This window comes from Trematomus bernacchii, unplaced genomic scaffold (genome assembly GCF_902827165.1).
Source record: "Trematomus bernacchii unplaced genomic scaffold, fTreBer1.1, whole genome shotgun sequence".
Taxonomy (NCBI): domain Eukaryota; kingdom Metazoa; phylum Chordata; class Actinopteri; order Perciformes; family Nototheniidae; genus Trematomus; species Trematomus bernacchii.
The window spans coordinates 8,464,644-8,485,434 of record NW_022987564.1 but is presented as its reverse complement, the minus strand read 5'-3'; the positions used below and the strand labels follow the sequence as shown (position 1 = coordinate 8,485,434).

The window sequence follows — 20,791 nt, the reverse complement described above, 5'->3', positions numbered from 1 at the left end:
GCAACAGAAGCTACATTAAAGGACCTCCAGGTACTTGATTGAAAAAACTGATTAAAGCTTGAATACAAATATTATATACAAAAATGTGTGCTAAGGTTGAAAGCAGGTAGGGCTAATTTTAACAAAAATATATACTTCCTCGTTGTACAATCTAAAACACCATCATTAATGTATTTATTATATTATAATCTGAATCTGCAAAGTATAGAGTAGGCTGTCAGTTAATTGTAGTTGATTCAATATTTCCTTTAAAATTGCAGGGAAGTTGAGGTACAAAAGTTGATGTAGATTTGGATTAATGATGTGATAAACCTGGAGTAACATTCACAAGCTACCCTGCAGTATACAAAGTAATTCAAACTGGCTGCACCTTTACCAGCTTTGATAACACTTTAATACATAAATAACTATAATCAAAACATATCATATATTATTCTGAATTGGGGCAATCTGCATAAAGAGTAGCCTACTTTACTTTTGGTACTCTAAGTAAGTGTTGATGCCAAAGAACTGTAACATTTTGAATACAGGTACAAGATCTGAGCACTTCTCCCACCTGCCTCCAGTTACATCTAGATCTCTCGGTTGCAGTATTTAGCTAGTAAACCCAAGACAGACCCTTGACTGCACAACCTTTTTTTTCTCACTCCCAGAAAAACACTGCGTCATTCAGAGAGCAGCTAACTTGTCATTTTATAACACGCGGAGATTCCCACACACCACGTGATAACACCGTGTGGTGGTGACGTCAGCAGCAGTTCTCGACCCAGTTGTTCACATAGATCAGGAGGAGGAGGAGGGAGCGTTAATGTCGGCTGAAACTCTCCATTTGACACATTAAAGGTACGTGTGTTAAAGTATATTGGTTGTACGTTTGCCCGGTGTGTGTGTTTTATTTGTAGAAAGTATTTATTCATTTGTCAGTCGTTAAATACCCTGTTTTTGAGGCTAGCGAGCAGGATGTGGTAAGCAACGGTCAGCATCATCCCGCCTGCTGTCACCTAACGGCAAGAGAGGGAGCGGGGAATTAACCAAACGGATGTTTTTAAAAGAAAATGTAACATCTAGATAGTACTGGCCAACTAATATCTTGCTTTAAAGGAAACTGACAGCTCAGCACTGTAAACGTGCGGGCGCAGGCTGTGGTCATCGTCCAAAAAAATACTTATTTGATGGATTCAACATCCGGGATACTTGATGTTTACCATGTCTACAGCCTTATAACTCACAGGTTATACACGTGTTTTATACAGTGGTGGTGTTGCTAGCTTGGGGGTTTATATGTGTCAGTTTGATGTAACAGATGATCGCGCTGTCGCAGTGTTTATCTGCGGTGGTGAGGCCTACAGAGAGGGATGTGCGGCCGCTGCAGGTGCTGCCGGAAAACGAGGCCCATGTTTATGTTGGAGTCATGTGTCTGTTTTGCATAATCTCGAAACAGCTGTCATATCACCTTCTGTGTTCAGAGTGGTGTTCAGTTCACGTGTAATCTCCCTTGCATTTTGGTGTATTTTAAGCAAAAGTGGAAGAAGTACTCAAATGTTGTACTTAAACAGAACTACCAAAGAGCCAGAATACTCTTTACAAGTAAGTCCTGTATTCAAAATGTTAAATTACAAAGGTATTGGTATCTAAATATACTAAAAGTTAAAAAAAATAGGAGTAATTATTATGTTATTATATGTTTTGATTATAATTATTGATGTATTGATTTGTTTATTAGCGAAACTAATTTCAACTAATTGTGAATTTAATCCAGGTATATCTAAAGTAAAAGTACAACATTTACCTCTGAATTGTAGTGGAGTAGAAGTACAAAGTAGGATAAAATGGAAATACTCAAGTAAAGTACCTCAAATGTTGACTTAAGTACAGTACTTGACTAAGTGTACAGTTACTTTCCACCAATGATGTAACCTGACCAGACAAATATGAACTGATATATTCGATCAAAAGTTATAGTCACTATTTGAGCTCCAATGCTAAACATTAAGTTGCACCAGTTTCTGATTTATATTATGGTAATGAATATATTTGGGTTTTGGGCTGTTGTCATATAATAATAATAATAATAATAATAATAATAATAATAATAATAATAACAATAACAATAATTAATACAATTTGTATTAGAGCGCTTTTCCAGGTGCTCAAAGCGCTTTACATATTACACATATTAGACATGTAACAGTTATTACTGTGGACAATACCCACAGATACACACATATTACACACATGTTATGTCGTCATTAGTCCAGAAGAGTACTGTCCTGTTTAATCTGAAAATATTTGAAGCCCATACATTTGTGGTGAAATGTGTTGTTGATACCTAAACATCAGGCTTTCTACATGAATATTCCAAATACTTCCAAATTCACTGTCTCCGCTACAGCCCAAAACATTCCTTTGTTATGTACAGACTACTCTGGACCCTTTTGAATGTTTTTGTTGTAGTTCTCCATTTACGTTCTGACTGTCCTGTGTGAAATTAAGCTAAAGGAATAAATCATAGCATAAGATTGTCTTGTTTCTATCTTGTGTCTGCTCACTGAAGGTTACCAAACTTAATTTAGTTAAACGCCTACAATGACAAGATGTTTTATGTCTTATGACGTTAAGCTTGGACTGAAACGGCCTCTCTGTTCTTCCCTGACAGCAGGTTACAAGGACATGCATGATGCCATGCAGAGCTAATGACTTTTGCTCTACTTGTGAAACAGTTTCACAATGATGGATTTTTTAAAGTCAAGGGTTATTTCATTTAAGAACAATCTGAGGAGACTTATAATAAGTGAGGTTAGTGGCTGTGTCTGCTGTTGTGTGACCATCTGGGTGTGAAACAGGGTTAACGTATACGATCAGGATAACAACTTTTCTATTGCAGCTTCACTTCGTTTTTCAAGGTTGAGAGGGTTTACTTTGAACAGACTAGAGAAATAAAGCAAGCTTCAGTATGTTTAAGAACGCCTCTTTAATTGGCAACTGCTTACACATACATACATCATTAATGTCAAACTCTAAGCTAGGTATAAATTAGACACCTTTTATTAGAGCATTAGTGTAACATGTCACCTTATAATGGTTCAACAAAAAAGTGTTCTCCTACTAATGTATGAAATGTAAGTGTTGTAATGGAAAACTTGTAAATATGTTGTATGGACATAAGCTTATATGACAGCTGCGAATTTTCGTGTTGTCATTATGTAGTGCTTTGAGGTCTGATAAGAAAATCAGCTGGTTTCTCTCTACCGGTTGCAAAACGATTACCACAGATTAATCACTCATGTGACTGTGATACAGCATTTTATTTTTTAATAACAATCAGTGTGATGTTTATTACTTTTAGAAAGAAATTGCATGTTCAAAAGCTGTAAACGTATTATTTTAAATAAATGTTTTATTACATTTAATTCACCCTCCATCAGAGATCACAGCTTCTCACTTCTCACCCTTTGTGACACCACATATTTTAACTCTCCACTTTGAATAAGCCCTGCCTCTTTGTGTGGCTGGTCCTGTTTTGTCACTGGGTTTCCTGGTGTTGCTCAGGCATGCACATGGCATGTTGTGTATGGGTTTGTCGAGGTATTGTGCTAGCCTAATTGTGTTAACGTGGCTCTCTCAGCACACTGAACCCCCCCCCCCCCCCTCCAGCATAATTCCTCTAGCGATAGCTATCAGCAGAGGCCAGAGACAGTGGCACTGCCCTTATCCATCTAGCGTCGGGCATCTGTCCTAAGAGGATTTAAATTCAGCCACGTAATGCTTGAAAAGCTGCACAAAGTCTCACCCACTACAATAAAACAAACACTGTATTGACTGTGTGTGGTTGGAGTGAATGTCTGTTAAAGATAGCACTTCATTTTAATGTTCTTTACTGAAGGACCAAAACCAGTTTTGACTTAATGCGCATTTCTGGAATTCACTAGACCGTGTTGTGTGTTTTATCTATCATACTAAAAAAACAATCAAGTCACTTCTGTTAAACATGACTTACAGGATATCCTCAAGCCTTTTCTACAATTTGGAAATGTGTATAAGGCCTGGGGGGTATTTTGCTATATATATATTTTTAACATTCAACAGAATATGTGGGAGATATGGACTGTTTGTCGGACAAATCAAGCTTTTTGAAGGAAAATGTGATATGCATTTATTTTTACTGACATTTTATAGACCTAGAAATGAATAGTGTAAAGAGCTAGAGTCAGTAACATCTGTATTATTTTCCATGTGATTTCAGCCCCGCACTGACATAGATGGCAAACTCTTCCCTGTCCTGAGTTACAAACTTAATGCATGAAATGTACATTAGACAGGGCCCTCCCTGTCCAACGGTCATTTCAAGCAATTGACTTTGGACATGGAGTGGGTCACATGCTTTCTGTGTGTGTGTGTGTGTGTGTGTGTGTGTGTGTGTGTGTGTGTGTGTGTGTGTGGTGTGTGTGTGTGTGTGTGTGTGTGTGTGTGGTGTGTGTGTGTGTGTGTGTGTGTGTGTGTGTGTGTGTGTGTGTGTGTTGGTGTGTGTGTGTGTTGTGTGTGTGTGTGGTGTGTGTGTGTGTGTGTGTGTGTAGTGTGTGTGTGTGGTGTGTTGTGTGTGTGTGTGTTGTGTGTGTGGTGTGTGTGTGTGTGTGTGTGTGTGTTGTGTGTGTGTGTGTGTGTGTGTGTGTGTGTGTGTGTGTGTGTGTGTGTGTGTGTGTGTGTGTGGCAGTGTGTGGCAGTGTGTGGCACATGATTAGTTAAGAGCTTTTGGGTTATTCAGTTACATCGTCTTTTCTAATGCAATCAATTAAAACCTTATTTGTGTTAACTGTTGAGAAGTGTATTTGTCATCTGAGATCAAGAGAATGATCTTTTAGTATTAAACCAATATTGATTTCAATATAAAATGTCCCTGATCAATACTTTGATTTTAGAGTTAATCAAAATGGCCCTACTCAGTGTTATATATATGCCCCCCCTTACGTAACCATTGTTGTGTGGAAAGCCAGGAGGGATTTGGCTCCTCAGATAATGATTGTAATCTGTTATGATCTTATGAAGACTGTCAGTATGAAGCAGAGCCGGCACTCGCCATGTTTGTCTGCAGTCTCACTGCACTGTCCCAGTGATGGACAGACGGAGATGGTAAAGACACACACCAGAGTCTGGATGCATGTGCTAGAAATAGAGCATTGTTGCATAACGCTTACAGGGTGGCCTGGAAAGAGAGGAAGATAGAGGGAGTATAAAACGGTTAGCTGGATTTTTAGCTTTCTAATCTGCCACTGAATGGATATTTCTGGACTGTTATTTTTGGTAGAGGGTTTTAAAGGAAGTATAAAGACTGAGAGTATGTCTGTATAACCATGCGTTATATGCACAGCTGTACTAAATGCAGTCACCACTTAACTGTAGTGCTAGTTATCAATCTATATTGTTTTGATGTTAGTTTTAGATATGGCTGTAGATATTTCAGATTTGTCTCTACTACAAGGATTGAAGCATCAAAGAATACAATTGGAAAAACACAACAACAATGCCTTGTCCCTTGTCGTGATCTGTCCCCTTTAAACCCCACAGACCTATGCACCACTTCAAAGTCTGTCAGCTGCAGACTCAAGCATTTATTTGAAAGTCAGCAATAGGGAGAATGCCTTTTGGCTCCCACCTTGCTCTGCAGAGGCTCTCCTGCAGGACTTCTATATAAACCTGTACAAACACATTTGAAAGCACTTAAAAACATTATCTCACTTGCAGAGAGATTTCTGTTTTCTACTTTGTTCCTCATGTAGATGCCCCATTGGCATTATAGAGGCCATTTTAACTGGCACAGAAACCTGTTGACCAGGATGTACAGGGGCCCGGGCGGGGGGGGAAGGACACTGCAGTAATGGCTAATATGTCAAGGCAGGATTAGTGATACATTTGGTAACCAAGACACCACCTGTGTGTTCGTAATACTATCTCTCTGGTCACTGTTTGCTGTCTTCTCAATGTCTCTCTCTCCCCATTCATCTATTCACTTTGTCTGGCTAAATCCTTAAAACCAGTGTGTAGTATCAACAGTTTTATGAAGGTATGAATGTAGCCTGTGATTACAGGTGTACATTTTCAATTAGATCAGGGTCATTCACAGAAGTTTATAACCCAAATGATTGATAAAGATATTTGGAATATATTCCGTGGAGCAATTGAAAATGACAATAATCAGTAGTTGTCCTCGGGTGTTTGTAGAGACACTTGTTTTATGACAGAATCCTTGCTCCGGATGGGTTAAATACCACAGCGTAAACTCATAGATCACTATTTTTTCTTCTCTTTGACTCTCATATGTAAATCACATTTTTCAGAAGTTTGGTCATGTTGTGATACAAAAAAGGAACAAATATAATACCAATTTATTTTAATCTAACAATCCTCGATGTTTTTTTGTGAAACAGAAAGCATGGCTCTTCCCAATACCTCTGTTCCCTCCCTGCAGCATCTCCTGATTGCCACATTTTAATCATGGATATGCAGTGCCTGTGTCTCTGCCAGTTTGGCTCGGATAGTGTACCATCTTAACCTTTCCTCTGCTCTCTTCTGGGACTCTTGAGATGTTTACATTTTTGGGCAACATACCGTATATTTAAAGAGTTTGGGCAAGGTATCTTTGTATAAGCAAACTGATCGTAATTCTGCTTCATTTCTTCTCTTATGTTGTACTTGTAGCAGAGTGAGCCTTCCCCCTCATCATGTCCCAGGATAAGAGTGGATACCCTGTTATGGGTGAGAACAACCCACTTCATAACAGTGTCTACGGACCCCCTCAGCCAGGGTTCGACATGCCCCCTCCCAACTACAGCCAAGCCCCCGGGGGGCCGTACCCACCAGCAGCGAGCTACGGCCAGCCGGGCTTCGCCCAGGCAGGCCCGGGTTGCGCCCCTGGCCCCTACCCTCAGATGCCTTACCCTCAGATGCCCTACCCACAGGAACCCTACCCCCAGGGGCCTTATCAGCAAGGGCCTTATCAGCAAGGGCCCGCACAACCAGGCTTTGCCGGTGACCCAATGGGTGAGTGGTGAAACCAAAGATTTGAAGTATTATGAATAAACTTTCTAGGCCACCATATGTTTTGTTTTAAGATACCTTAATGTGTTACAGAGGTGATAAACCATGACAAAGCAGGATAGAAGTATAGAGCCGTTCCCCTCCTTCACATTAGCACATCCTGTCATTTGACCCTGATCATGTCCCATACAAAAAAACCTAGGCAACATTTTAGCAGGACTAGATTACATTACATGTTACTTGTTAGACGCTTTTATCCAAAGCGATTTACATACTCAATACTGTGGTCAATCCCCACAGGAGCAATTTGAGGTGAAGTGTCTTGCCCAGGGACACAATGACATGCTGATTGCAGTGGGGTTTGAACCTGTGACCACCTGATCCAAAAACCAACACACAACCCACTGCACCACACGCCTCCCAGATTCAGTGAAATGTTGAATGTAATCTGAAAATGTAAAAAATGTATATGGATGTTTTGTACCATTGTATGCATTTGATCCAGTTAGTTTAAGTATAAAACCTATATTCAAATAAAAGAAGAAGAAAGGTAAAACAGAATGAGGGTGATTAAAAATAAATAAATCCAACAAAGACATTTGATTTAGGACTGAAAATAACTTAACACAAGTGTCACACTAAAGGCCTGTGAGTGCCAGAAGAACTGTGTATGTTATCCAGGTCAACAACATCCAGTTTAGATCAGACTCAACACACATGACTGGGCAATCAATGAGATTATCAATGCTACAATCACAGTGTGGTGAACAAGGCTCAGACACATGTCCAGTTGTTTATTGCACGTTGTTAAACTCTCGTCCTGTGATTGTTGTTCAGCAGCACCTGCAGGCAGCCCTGGTTACCAAGGTGATGTTCCTCCAAATTACTACGACAATGAGGAATTCACCAACTCTGGTTTTGAGGACAAAACCATCCGACAAGCCTTCATCAGAAAGGTAGGTCCCTTATCGTATGAACTATATAAGATGGGTTTAATAAAGAAGTAAACATAACATATAATATGACTCACATTTAAATACCACCAAAAAATAGTTTTGCACCTCACCTGCTTTGTATCTTTTCTCCCACCAGGTCTTCGCGGTTCTCACGGTGCAGCTGCTGATCACTTTCTCCTTTGTTGCCATCTTCACCTTTGTTGACGAAGCAAAGGTCTTTGTGCGACGTAATCCATGGACATACTATGTGTCCTACGTGGTCTTTCTCGTGTCCCTGATCACCCTCAGCTGTTGTGGAGAATTCCGCCGCAAGCACCCCTGGAACTTGATTGCACTGGTAAGAACTACTCATAATGCCAAATAATAATAAAAAATGTCTGTTTCTAAAAGTAAAAAGTCTACTTACATGATATGTAAACAGTTTGTTTGCAATATAAATGAGGAAAAATTGAATCAGACCTGAGAGCAATAAGTCAAATAAACTAGTTCTACATTAGTGAGTCTTTGTTATTCCAAACATATCTATTATAATGAGACTGCATAGGTGTTTTCTTGTTTTGCTTATGGTCCACCTTTCCTTAGTCTCACCTGAATCTACAACATGTAAAGTGTGTCTTCAGGATGTTTATGTGACCGTGTGTGTGTTCTGTGCCTTGCAGTCCATCCTGACCCTGAGCCTCTCCTACATGGTGGGCATGATCGCCAGCTTCTATGACACAGAGACGGTCATCATGGCCGTGGGCATCACTGCAGTGGTCTGCTTCACGGTCGTGCTCTTCTCACTACAGGTCAGTGGATACATACAGCTGCTTGTATGAATTAAATTGAAAGTCTAAAGACAACATCAGCCCTCTGGTTCAAAAGCAAATGTGAGAATTCATTCTGGTTAGTTAAAACAAACACACTAAGCATTTTTTACTAACAAAGACATCGGTGTGCATTTATCATTTAGGGACAAGCTAAAAAAACATGTATAAAATGCTGATGTGGGGCCTTTCACACAGTATGACAACCGGTATGTGTGTGTATAAAAAGGGAACCAATATATTTTACATCCTTTAAGTTTCATATGAAATTCTCAGTGATCATGACCAAAGATTTGTACTTTTAAATAGGTACCTGTCATTATTCTGCGTTGTAATGTAAATAGAATTAACCATTAGTCGAATTACAAAGCCTTGTGTTTTATCATGCCTCATATTTTCTGGTCCTTTCTTTTCTACCCTTCTTCACCACAGAGCAAGTATGACTTCACTTCCTGTCAGGGCGTGCTGTTTGTGTGCCTGATCGTGCTGTTGCTCTTCTCCATCCTCTGCATCTTCATCCGCCACAGGATCCTGGACATCGTCTATTCCTCACTGGGGGCCCTGCTCTTCACCTGCGTACGTTTCACATTCTCTTTGTCCTTCAAAAACAATCCCTTTCCACATTTGACGGTTGCTTGTATTTACTTTGTGATGCTATGTTGAACATTTCTGATCATTTCGTGCAACAGTAAGGATCATTTGAATGTCATTACAGTTCATATTATCAAAGGTCATTCTCAAGTTGGGTCATTTGATATCTGTGAGGTAATGCATCCAGTCGTTTAGATTCAGTTACCAGACAGTCGTCAGCATTGGCATCCAGACGGTTTTCCTCCTACTAGTGAACTTTATTCTGCTCTTTAAGGTATAATTGCATCTCCAGAATGATTAGGAATAAAAGCTCAATCGGAGTTGGAAAAAGATTAATGCTTAGCAGGAGGAAAGTGGGAAGCTAACTTGTTATTAAAATCTAAATATATGACCTAAACTCAACCAAAGCAGCTGTTCAAACACTGAACATATTATAATACGGAGAGTAAAATATATGTCTTTTGTCGAAGGGAAGAGGAAGAAGATGTGATAGGATGCATTTGATGATGCCAAGCAGACAAAATGGCTACATTGAACTTTAATATACAACAGTATAGACATTGAGAAGTTAGGAAAAGCCAATAAAACATGAAAGAATGGGGCAATACTATCTAGTGTTGCTCAAAGCCTAAATAGACATTCAGACCAAAAGCAGCCCTTCATAGGTGTGAGCGTGTTGCCTTAAGTTGGTCAGTTGAAGAAATACGATTCCAGTAAGACCTTAGATCCATGAGCTCGAAGGTTAGACTAGCGCCAAAATACTGGAAGTGGTTTATAAAATGTTGAGGTTGAGCCCTCGGGATGAATGCTAATGAAACTGAGATTGCAGTTTAATGTATACGTTTGCTAATGGTAAAAGTAAATTGTTAGCGATGTGTACTGGTCCATTTGCACCCCCGCTGTATTAATATTTCTTTAAAGAGCTGTTCTCTGTGTGAAGTGTCGGAATCAATTCAGATATGTATCGCCAAGTTACCTTGAATAATAATTGAAATGTATATATTTATTTTAGAATTATTTGAATTATAGTGTATTATGGCATTTTTGTTTATTACGGTTGTATTTGTTACTTCTGAAATGACAGCTGATACATTTTTATGCTATTAATCTTATATCCACAGTGTAGAAATCTCATGAAACCACTAAAGCCTTGTTTCTTCTCTGCAGTTTTTGGCTGTGGACACTCAGCTCCTCCTGGGCAACAAGAAGCTGTCTCTGAGTCCAGAGGAATACGTTTTTGCCGCCCTCAACCTCTACACTGACATCATCAACATCTTCCTCTACATCCTGGCTATTGTGGGACGTTCCCGTGAATGAAATAATTAAATGAAATAGGCAGGGAGATAAAGAATGGCTCCTTTTTATTGTGAAATGTTAATACTAACATGCTCTCTAACTCTTTAAACTTTTGTTTCACTTTGTCCCATAACACACTTCCTTTCCTCTCCTATCACACCCACACCTTTTTTGCAATTAATGTCAAAATGATCTGTCTTTTTGACCACTTGTTGCTGTAACTCTCCTCTGCTTCTACTAACACTGGTAGCTACATAATGGCTACATTACCTTTACCCATACTTTCAGTGTGACTCAGCTCCTACAGTGTAACACATGTTATCCCGTGGATGCATGGCACTCGGCCTTGCCTTGCTTAGCGATTAAACAGAGGAAGAGCGGGGATGGAATCTGTAGTGCCTAATATTGATGCAAACCAGCTTTGCTTGAAAACAAATTAGTGCTAGAAATACCCATTTTTCAATCCGTCTGATTCCCCAAACAGATCTCTCCCTTTGAGCCCGCTGATGTTAATTAACTCTGCATGGCAACACTGGAAACAAAACTAAAAGCGTGTTATGTTTCTTTAGAGCTAACAGAGGAATATCTCGGAATTGCTTGTCACAGCTGTAAATAGTTAAATGTATTAGTGTATATGAAGCCAGTACCCCACCCCCCTTTACCCCCTGCCCCCAAATGGCATGCTGAAGTGATTCCTTTGGATTTGTTGCTTTTCAGGAAAGAATTGCTCTGATATCAGAACTTCACTGATCGAGTACAGCAACTTAAATATTATAATGGCAAGAGAATGAAGATCAATGTTGGATGTATATAACTTAACATGAACATAAAGCAGTATTTATAAACCGTATATTCTTACGGACATCTTTTCAAAAGGAAAGAGAAATTAGTTTTTAGTATAAATAATTCCTATGATTCATAAGCTGATGTGTCCCCTTATATTTTTTCTTTACTGTTCTTACTGATTTCCTCTTATCTGGTCATTAATGTGAAGTACAAATGTAGTGCTGTGTTTTATTTTTCTTATTACCTAATGTGAACAAAAAAAGGAAGTTTTGGAATTCCTGACCACCTCTATACCAAGCAAATCCAGGTTTCAGAACTTCATTATTAGCTTTTAGGAAGTAAATGGACGACGGACTTATAACGTATCTATTTATTGAGCTTGATGTAGATACCAGCGTTGATTTGAAGGTTGTTTAAACTGGTGTTGAGAAAAACAAACTAAAACTGTTGTTTGGACTTACTTAAGGGGATGGTGAAACCATTATATACACAAGCTAAAGGAATCAACATGCACTGGAAGACAGAATTCTCCTTGCACATAAACACACACCACTCGACTGACATATTCAACATGAACATTTTTTTATTCTGTAACTTCTGTTCAGATTTTTCACCTCTTGCATGACCCTCTCATTTGCATGTGCTGATAATGCACAATTTACAGGTATTCCTGTTTATGAGAGACACGGTGTTGTTAGGCAGCCCTGGTAAACTCTTTTTTTTTAACGTTTGTGTTTGTATCTAACTAACGTGTACTTGTACAAAGCACTCCTTAGTGGTGTGATGTGTATAGATGAAGTAATTTTGGGGTTTTGAAGTTCTGTTTTCATTGTATATTTGCATTAAATCAAAGTGGAACTGCACTCCTCTACACAGCTGTTAGCTTTTCATTAAAACTTATAAAATGTAATTGTGTCCAACTTTGTGTGTTAAACTGTTTTGTTAAATTTGGAAATAGCCTACTAATAAATAATATCTAGGAAAATAATACAGTTAAAAAGGAAGTTTTATGCAGCTTTGGAACTTATACAAATAACTAAATCAACTTATACAAGACGTTGATTTATTAACTGTCAGACATAGAGCTGAAACTTTATTTTTCAGTTGTTAAATGTCCCACTCAGTAATGTTTGATGTATTTATTTGGGTTTTTTGTTATATACAAAGTGACGCCGATGTTTCCATTAGGCAATTACAAATGTTGAGACCCTTAAGATTTAAATAAGGGCTATACACGCGTTTGGTCTGGGTCGTTTATGTAGCTCCAAAAAACTATACGCTGAATTACAGACCCCAAATGTAATAATATAATATAAGTCCATTTGAAAAGGTATTTTTAGGCCAACATTGAAGTTGTACTAGCACCGTTTGGCCACTACATCCATTCAGAAAATAGACGTCAACTTTTGGCGTTTGCGCACTTTTGGCGGCAAACGTTGAGATCCCTCCGCTCGTTCCTTCAGTTAGAACCTTTATATATACAGTCTATGGTTAGAACTGTTAGTTAGTTTAGATATTTTAGGAAAAGACTCTCCTCGCTGGATAAACATGTCCGAAACCACAGGTTCGACAGCTTACATTTATATTGAAATATAAGTCACTATAGGGAAAATTGTATTACATTACTGAGTTTAAGAATCTTCCAAGGAATCTTCTTATATTGATAAACGGTAGTCTGCTGTCCAGTTGACTGTGTAACTTGTAAGCTAAAGCTAACTTTAAATAAAACAACCCTACTGTACTGTAGTGAAGGAAAGTACAAAAGCAGTGGCTTAGTATTCAATATTTCCCTTTTTAATGTAGCTTATCACTCAAATATTGGCTATGTTACAGTCAAGTAGGTATGGTTACATTTTTAAAACATTAGCATTTGTTTATGTTAGCTAAAAACGAAGTTATCTCAGTCTGAGCCCTAACCTGAAAATAGCTTTTAAGCAGAAGACTTGTATGTTAACTTTAACAAACGTAACTCTTTATAATGTAAATTAAATAATAAGGGAAACCTAAAAATACCTATGACTTTGTGATGCTTTTAGATATCTAACACTTGCGTATAGGCTTATTGGGACATTATAGAAGTAAGACCAAAACGTTTCACTTATCTAACATGTATTTTTCTTTCACAGGATTTAACATTGGGGACTTGATTAATGTTATACCGCTGAACGAAGGTGAAGTAGCACAAGTTATACATTTAAACCTAAAAAAATATATCCTATAAACAAGGCTGACATGTTCATGCTCTGCGGTCAGGTGGAGGTATGCATGAGCCCAAAGTTGAACAGCTGATGGGCAAATTGAGGAGGCTGCAACAAGGTAGAGTGTCAGTGACTTGAACTTATACATTATAACGTTTTTTTTTTATTTCCAGAAGTTACTGAGACATTTGATGTGCATTGTATAGCATACTAGAAGGAAAGTGAGTAGTGTAGGATACATGTCTGGTCAGACAGTTCAGAATCAGCGACATCTTTTGGAGAAAGATGAGATCAGTTTTTGTTTTCTAGTTAAGAAAACCCAACACCTCCATATCCTTTTTGTGTTGTGAACCTTATTTGTTCATCTAACAATTGTATTGAATGGGTACTGGACACGAAGAATACAAAATTATTTGAATTAAAAAACAAACTGCTTCAAATGTTCAGTTTATTTAGAGGTAACACAAAGAGTACAAAGTTAGGCAAGATGAGTCACTGTCGCGCTCTAACTGTGTTGCATTTGGTTCGTGTCGGCAGTCCCTTGATCGTTCATGATTTTGCATTCATACTAAAATATTAATCATTCGATCAATGTGAGTCCTGTTATCACAACAACATTTAGTGCGTATCTTTAGAAAGCAGCACTTATATACATTTGAAACGTAGCAAATGCATGATGTGGATTCGGGAGTCAACATCTTGAAATGTGTGTTAGTCTTTGTAAAATAACCCTTCCACTTCCGATGTTAAATTGCGCTGTGTTTTTCTTTTGTTGAAAACTTCAAAACTAATTCAGAATAAGCACATGGACTGCGTGTAGTGTGTCATATAGAGGTAAATTGTTCCTGCAATGTGAACACTTTAATACACGGCCGTCGGAGATTGAGAGAAACTGAGAGAAACCTTTGTGAATGCGCACCAATGAGAAAGCAGGGTTTGCTCTGTTATGCAAATGAACACGTTTCCTTTTAGGTTTAACCGGCAGAACAGCAAATAGAACATACATATTTATAAACGAACATAGTAAAGGTCAGAATTCAAGCAAAAACACATTCAACTACATGTGGTAGGGAAAAGTCGAATTCCGATATCGAAACTTAAAACCATGAGTAAGACCGCTGTTCTGAATGGTCTAACAGGCTCTCACATCACTGAGACGACATCTTCAGTGAGGTACATCCTTACCTGTTACTCCTAATAAGGAGTTTCAGAACATGATGAATGGAGAACCATGAGATATGATTAATATCTCCATCTTAGAGGGAACTGCAACACCCTCTAAGACCATTCTGACATACATGTGAAAATAAATCTTACCATGAGCCTTGTGTGAATCACGCTCAACCGACTACCTATCGACCACGTACATATATCTTACAGCCACACTGTTTTATTTAGGATTCAAACTTGAATGGAGACATCATGTATTAGCTTTGAAAACAATATAGGATGAGTTGTTCTGTAATTATAATCAAATTTGTGCTGTTCAGCACAAATTAATCTTCAAATTTAGCAAGAGCAGGAGGTGAAGTGAACATCTTGACATTGTTGTTAGTCTTTGTGAAGCAACACTTCTAACAACTGTGAAAACATCACGACACACCGATTTTGAAATTGTGAGAACGTTTTGTGATTGTGCACCGCGAGTAAGACAGCTGTACGTACTGATGTTGATGTTTTTCATATCATTACACCGGTATCTTCAGTGAGGTACATCCTTACCTGTTACTCCTAATAAGGAGTTTCAGAACATGATGAATGGAGAGCCATGAGATATGATTAATATCTCCATCTTAGAGGGAGCTGCAACACCCTCTTAGACCATTCTGACACACATGTGAATATAAATGTAATGAGTATATATGTGGATACATTTTGAGACCATTTTTTATTGTCAATATTACATGTAATACAATTTCTTTTTTTAATAATGTTTCTTTCTTTAAACAATCATACTAAGTAGGCTTATTTTTTGTCAAATTCAGTTTTTTTGACAAATATTGTGTTTGCTTCCCCATTCACTTTAACATTGTTCTACTAGCTCTCAGTTTGTTTAAACTGCAGGCTTTTATAATGCAGGTTGAGGCTTTAGAGCAGGGGTAGCCAACACGGTGCCCGCGGGCACTTGGTCGCCCGCAGAGGCAACGTGAGTCGCCCGCGGGGCATGTTCTAAAAATAGCTCGCCAAGCAAATCCAAAATGTATAAAATACACAAAACAAAAAGGAAATGTAATTAAAAGAATCTACCCTATGCATAAACGAAACCTAAATCATAGCGAACTCTATCTACTTACTACAACTCTATATCTATCTAACACCCCTCCTCCCCCCACCCCCAAAATTAATATCTACCAATCACGTTCTTGCTTGATTTGCGGGACCAGCGTTGCAGTCTGGAAGAAAAGCAGATTTTCCTTCTGGCAGAATCTACACAACACATCAGCCCCATTGAACAGCCTATCATGCCAGCCTATACAACACATGGGGGGCAGAGTTTTACTCTGTGTGTTGCAACTTGCATATCTTTATTGCACTTGACGCACACACACGCATGGCGTAATTTCCACCTGGGACAGGGGGGAAATGTCCCCCCCACTTTTCGAAATCCCGTTTGTGTCCCCCCACTTTAAAAATGTTTATTATTTTTTTTTAACGCAAGCCGTCGATCGCCACGGATGAGCTCACAGCCTGTGAGCGAGCGAGACAGAGCGAGCGAGAGAGCTAGGGAGGGAGGGAGGGAGAGAGAGGGGGAGAGAGAGAGCGAGAGAGCTGGGGGGGGAGGGAGAGAGAGAGAGCTAGGGAGAGCATACCTTTATCTATTTAATATAGATAAAGTAAGAAATCATTCCAATGTGTACTATAGGACAGAAAAAAAAAATCAAAAAACAGTTTGAAAGGGGAGTGATTAGTAAAATAAGTATACATAAAAAGAAAAAATGCTAACTAGGTAACATAAGATAAGAATAAACCAGTTTAAATGATTTGTTATTGGTTGTGATCATATTCTAAAGATGTTTGGATTATTGAAAAGTATACAGCTCTCTTTCATCTGAGTGTTGAGAGCTGTATCCATCAATTCATGTTGTGCTCAAAGTGCTCCAGATTGATGCATTTAACTTCAACATTAAAAAATAATCTTCCTGGGGGTGCATGCCCCCCGACCCCCCTAGAGGAGGTGAGGACCCCCCTGGAGGAGGTGAGGCCCGTCCACCCCCAAATAAAGCAGGTTAAAATAATTAGATTGCATACATGTTCTTTTAGTAAACACTGCAAACGGGTCCCACAGACCCAAACAGCAAACAAAGGTTAAAGGTCAGCATATCATAATGTTAAAATGTGCTAAATATATACACCGCAAAAAAAGAAAAGAAAAGTAAAAGTAGCCCCCGACTTGTTTTATTTTTTTAAAGTAGCCCTCACCCTAAAAAAGGTTGGTGACCCCTGCTTTAGAGTGTAGCTTGTCTTCATCACTGTGCGCTTATACTATGATATATATGAGTTATGCTGTGTTTTCTTTAGTTAGCTCATAACCACTGTGAATCATGTCCTATAGAGATTAACTGATCATATAACTTGAACATTTCACGACACCCCAATTTGAGAAAGTGAGAAAGATTTGTGATGGTGCACCGCTAGTAAGACGGCTGTTTGTACTGATCTTAATGTTTCTCATATCATGACACCGGTATCTTCAGTGAGGTACATCCTTACCTGTTACTCCTAATAAGGAGTTTCAGAACATGATGAATGGAGAGCCATGAGCTATGATTAATATCTCCATCTTAGAGGGAACTGCAACACCCTCTAAGACCATTCTGACATACATGTGAATACAAATCCACAACAATTTAATAAAGCCTTTATTGAAGACATTAAGTACATTTTATGGATAGTTCACATTATATTCAATTCATAACATCAATAATAGGAGTCCAACTGATCAATTGTGTGCATGGAATTTGTGTCAAACAATCAATTTGGATGAATTTTGAGGGGATTATTTCCTGTGAATATGACATCTTTTCTTTTAATATTTTTTGTTGTTTTATTATGTTCTTTTTTTAACTATCATACAAACTCAGTAGGCTTCTTTTTTGACAAATTCAGTGTTTCCTTCCCCATTTGCTGCACCATTGTTCTACTAGCTCTCAGTTTGTTTAAACTGCAGGCTTTTATAATGCAGGCTGAGGCTTTAGAGTGTAGCTTGTCTTCATCACTGTGCGCTTATACTATGATATATATGAGTTATGCTGTGTTTTCTTTAGTTAGCTCATAACCACTGTGAATCATGTCCTATAGAGATTAACTGATTATATAATGTGAACATTTCACGACACCCCAATTTGAGAAAGAGAGAAAGATTTGTGAATGTGCACCGCTAGTAAGACGGCTGTATGTACTGATGTTAATGTTCCTCATATCATGACACCGGTATCTTCAGTGAGGTACATCCTTACCTGTTACTCCTAATAAGGAGTTTCAGAACATGATGAATGGAGAGCCATGAGGTATGATTAATATCTCCATCTTAGAGGGAACTGCAACACCCTCTAAGACCATTCTGACATACATGTGAATACATATGTATTAAGTTATTTGAGTATAGTAACTTCAATCATCCTCAGTGGATAATAATATATATATGTTAGTTTTGGATACACTGTGTTTTATTCAAGACGTACATTAATGAGGCCTTGAATAAAAACATTTAGTGGATTTAAAGAGTCAGTTACCCTTTGCAGAATGAACTCATAACTTTAACATACAACTTCACAACCCTTGACTACAGTTAAACTACATTTTTCATTTATAGTTCATATCATATTCAATTCAGTAATATTAGCAGTGCAACTGAACAACTGTAAAGTTAACTTAAATAATGGACACAATAACTGAAGGAAATTTGTGTCAAACAATCAATTCGGATGAATTTAGAGAAGATTATTTCCTGAGAATATTTAATCAAAGATCAAGACCTGTTTTAATAGAAGTTTCTGTCTTTAGTATCCATTAGTTTGAGATTGTGAGAAAGATTTGTGAATGTGCACCGCTAATAAGACGGCTGTACGTACTGATCTTAATGTTTCTCATATCATGAAGCTGGTATCTTCAGTGAGGTACATCCTTACCTGTTACTCCTAATAAGGAGTTTCAGAACATGATGAATGGAGAGCCATGAGATATGATTAATATCTCCATCTTAGAGGGAACTGCAACACCCTCTAAGACCATTCTGACATACATGTGAATACAAATGTAATGAGTATATATATGTAATACAATTTATTTTTTTAATAATATTTCTTTCTTTAAACAATCATACTAAGTAGGCTTATTTTTTTGTCAAATTCAGTTTTTTTGACAAATATTGTGTTTGCTTCCCCATTCATTTTAACATTGTTCTACTGGCTCTCAGTTTGTTTTAACTGCAGGCTTTTATAATGCAGGCTGAGGCTTTAGAGTGTAGCTTGTCTTCATCACTGCGCTTATACTATGATATGAGTTATGCTGTGTTTTCTTTAGTTAGCTCATAACCACTGTGAATCATGTCCTATAGAGATTAACTGATCATATAACGTGAACATTTCACGACACCCCAATTTGAGAAAGTGAGAAAGATTTGTGATGGTGCACCGCTAGTAAGACGGCTGTATGTAAGGCAAGGCAAGGCAAGTTTATTTATATAGCACCTTTCAACACAAGGCAATTCAAAGTGCTTTACAAAAATGGAAGACATTATGAAAATGGCATTTAAAATCAGTCATTAAAAAGAAAAGATAATAAAATAAACATGAAAAGAAAAAATACATGGATAAAAGTTAAAAGTTACAGTGCAGTTTAAGATGTGAATAGTTCAATTAAAAGCAGCGGCAAAAAGAAAAGTCTTCAGCCTGGATTTAAAAGTAGTAAGAGTTGCAGCGGACCTGCAGGTTTCTGGGAGTTTGTTCCAGATATTTGGAGCATAATAACTGAATGCTGCTTTACCATGTTTAGTTCTGACTCTGGGGACAGAAAGCTGACCAGTCCCTGATGACCTGAGAGTTCTGGATGGTTCATAATTTAGCAGGAGGTCAGACATGTATTTTGGGCCTAAACCATTCAAAGCTTTATAAACCAGCAACAATATTTTGAAATCTATTCTTTGACACACAGGAAGCCAGTGTAAGGACTTCAGAACAGGAGTGATGTGATCCACTTTCTTAGTGTTAGTGAGGACTCGAGCAGCGGCGTTCTGAATTAGCTGCAGCTTTCTAATAGATTTTTTAGTGAGGCCTGTAAAGACACCATTGCAGTAGTCGAGTCTACTGAAGATAAAAGCATGGACAAGTTTTTCCAAATCCTGCTGTGACATTAGTCTTTTAATCCTAGATATGTTCTTTAGGTGATAGTAGGCTGATTTAGTAACTGTTTTAATGTGACTGTTGAAACTCAGGTCAGAGTCCATGACTACACCTAGATGTCTGGCTTTATCTGTTGTTTTGAACATTGCAGACTGAAGCTCAGCGCTAACTTTTATACGTTCTGCCTTGGCTCCAAAAACCATTACCTCAGTTTTATCTTTGTTTAATTGGAGAAAGTTCTGACACATCCAGTCATTGATTTGTTCAATGCACTTACTCAGTGTTTGAATTGGAGCATAATCTCCTGGTGAAATTGTTACGTAAATTTGTGTGTCATCCGCATAGCTATGGTAACTTATTTTGTTGTTTTTCATTATCTGAGCCAGTGGTAGCATGTAGATGTTAAAGAGAAGAGGCCCCAAGATGGAGCCTTGAGGTACCCCACATGTCATATTTGTCAACTCAGATGTGTATTTACCTATAGAAACAAAGTTTTTTCTGTCCTTTAAGTAGGACTCAAACCAATTTAGAACTGTTGCCGAAAGTCCCACCCAGTTTTCTAGTCGGTCTAGTAATATGTTGTGGTCAACAGTGTCAAACACAGCACTGAGATCTAATAATACTAACACTGAAGTTCTGCCACTGTCTGTGTTTAAGTGGATGTCATTGAAGACCTTTACAAGAGCAGTCTCAGTGCTGTGGTTTGGACGAAATCCTGACTGGAACACATCCAAACAGTTATTTAAATGCAAGAAGTTACTCAACTGTTGAAATACAACTTTTTC

The 20,791-nt window shown here is 38.1% G+C and overlaps 1 protein-coding gene and 5 non-coding genes across 7 annotated transcripts; all 6 read left to right on the top strand.

The window, feature by feature from the left end:
* The first annotated feature begins 727 nt into the window (after positions 1–727).
* Positions 728–12,377, top strand: grinaa (glutamate receptor, ionotropic, N-methyl D-aspartate-associated protein 1a (glutamate binding)). Of its 2 annotated transcripts, none has more exons than XM_034124221.1 (7): positions 728–843; positions 6,694–7,035; positions 7,870–7,988; positions 8,125–8,325; positions 8,648–8,776; positions 9,227–9,370; positions 10,553–12,377. In XM_034124221.1, the coding sequence occupies exons 2-7, from the start codon at positions 6,717–6,719 to the stop codon at positions 10,700–10,702; spliced, it is 1,062 nt and encodes a 353-aa protein (XP_033980112.1). In that variant the 5' UTR covers positions 728–843; positions 6,694–6,716; the 3' UTR covers positions 10,703–12,377. The 2 variants fall into 2 exon arrangements, with proteins under 2 accessions (XP_033980112.1, XP_033980113.1); XM_034124222.1 differs by having other exon boundaries at positions 729–843; positions 7,873–7,988.
* A 2,450-nt stretch (positions 12,378–14,827) lies between these two features.
* On the top strand, positions 14,828–14,959 carry LOC117478484. Its single transcript, XR_004555448.1, has one exon. It is a non-coding gene; the product is annotated as a U8 small nucleolar RNA (small nucleolar RNA).
* A 405-nt stretch (positions 14,960–15,364) lies between these two features.
* On the top strand, positions 15,365–15,496 carry LOC117478492. The gene has a single exon (XR_004555456.1). It is a non-coding gene; the product is annotated as a U8 small nucleolar RNA (small nucleolar RNA).
* A 1,857-nt stretch (positions 15,497–17,353) lies between these two features.
* Positions 17,354–17,485, top strand: LOC117478490. The gene has a single exon (XR_004555454.1). It is a non-coding gene; the product is annotated as a U8 small nucleolar RNA (small nucleolar RNA).
* Positions 17,486–18,099: 614 nt separating this feature from the next.
* On the top strand, positions 18,100–18,231 carry LOC117478487. Its single transcript, XR_004555451.1, has one exon. It is a non-coding gene; the product is annotated as a U8 small nucleolar RNA (small nucleolar RNA).
* Positions 18,232–18,771: 540 nt separating this feature from the next.
* LOC117478485 lies at positions 18,772–18,903 on the top strand. Its single transcript, XR_004555449.1, has one exon. It is a non-coding gene; the product is annotated as a U8 small nucleolar RNA (small nucleolar RNA).
* Positions 18,904–20,791: the final 1,888 nt, after the last annotated feature.

What these genes read in the sequence shown, in the direction of transcription:
- grinaa (XM_034124221.1), top strand. Translation starts at nt 6,717, where the DNA reads ATGTCCCAGGATAAGAGTGGATACCCTGTTATGGGTGAGAACAACCCA. An exon ending in CCTGGAACTTGATTGCACTG is followed by an intron (nt 8,326 to 8,647) that starts GTAAGAACTACT and finishes TGTGCCTTGCAG; the next exon opens with TCCATCCTGACCCTGAGCCT. An exon ending in GGGCCCTGCTCTTCACCTGC is followed by an intron (nt 9,371 to 10,552) that starts GTACGTTTCACA and finishes TCTTCTCTGCAG; the next exon opens with TTTTTGGCTGTGGACACTCA.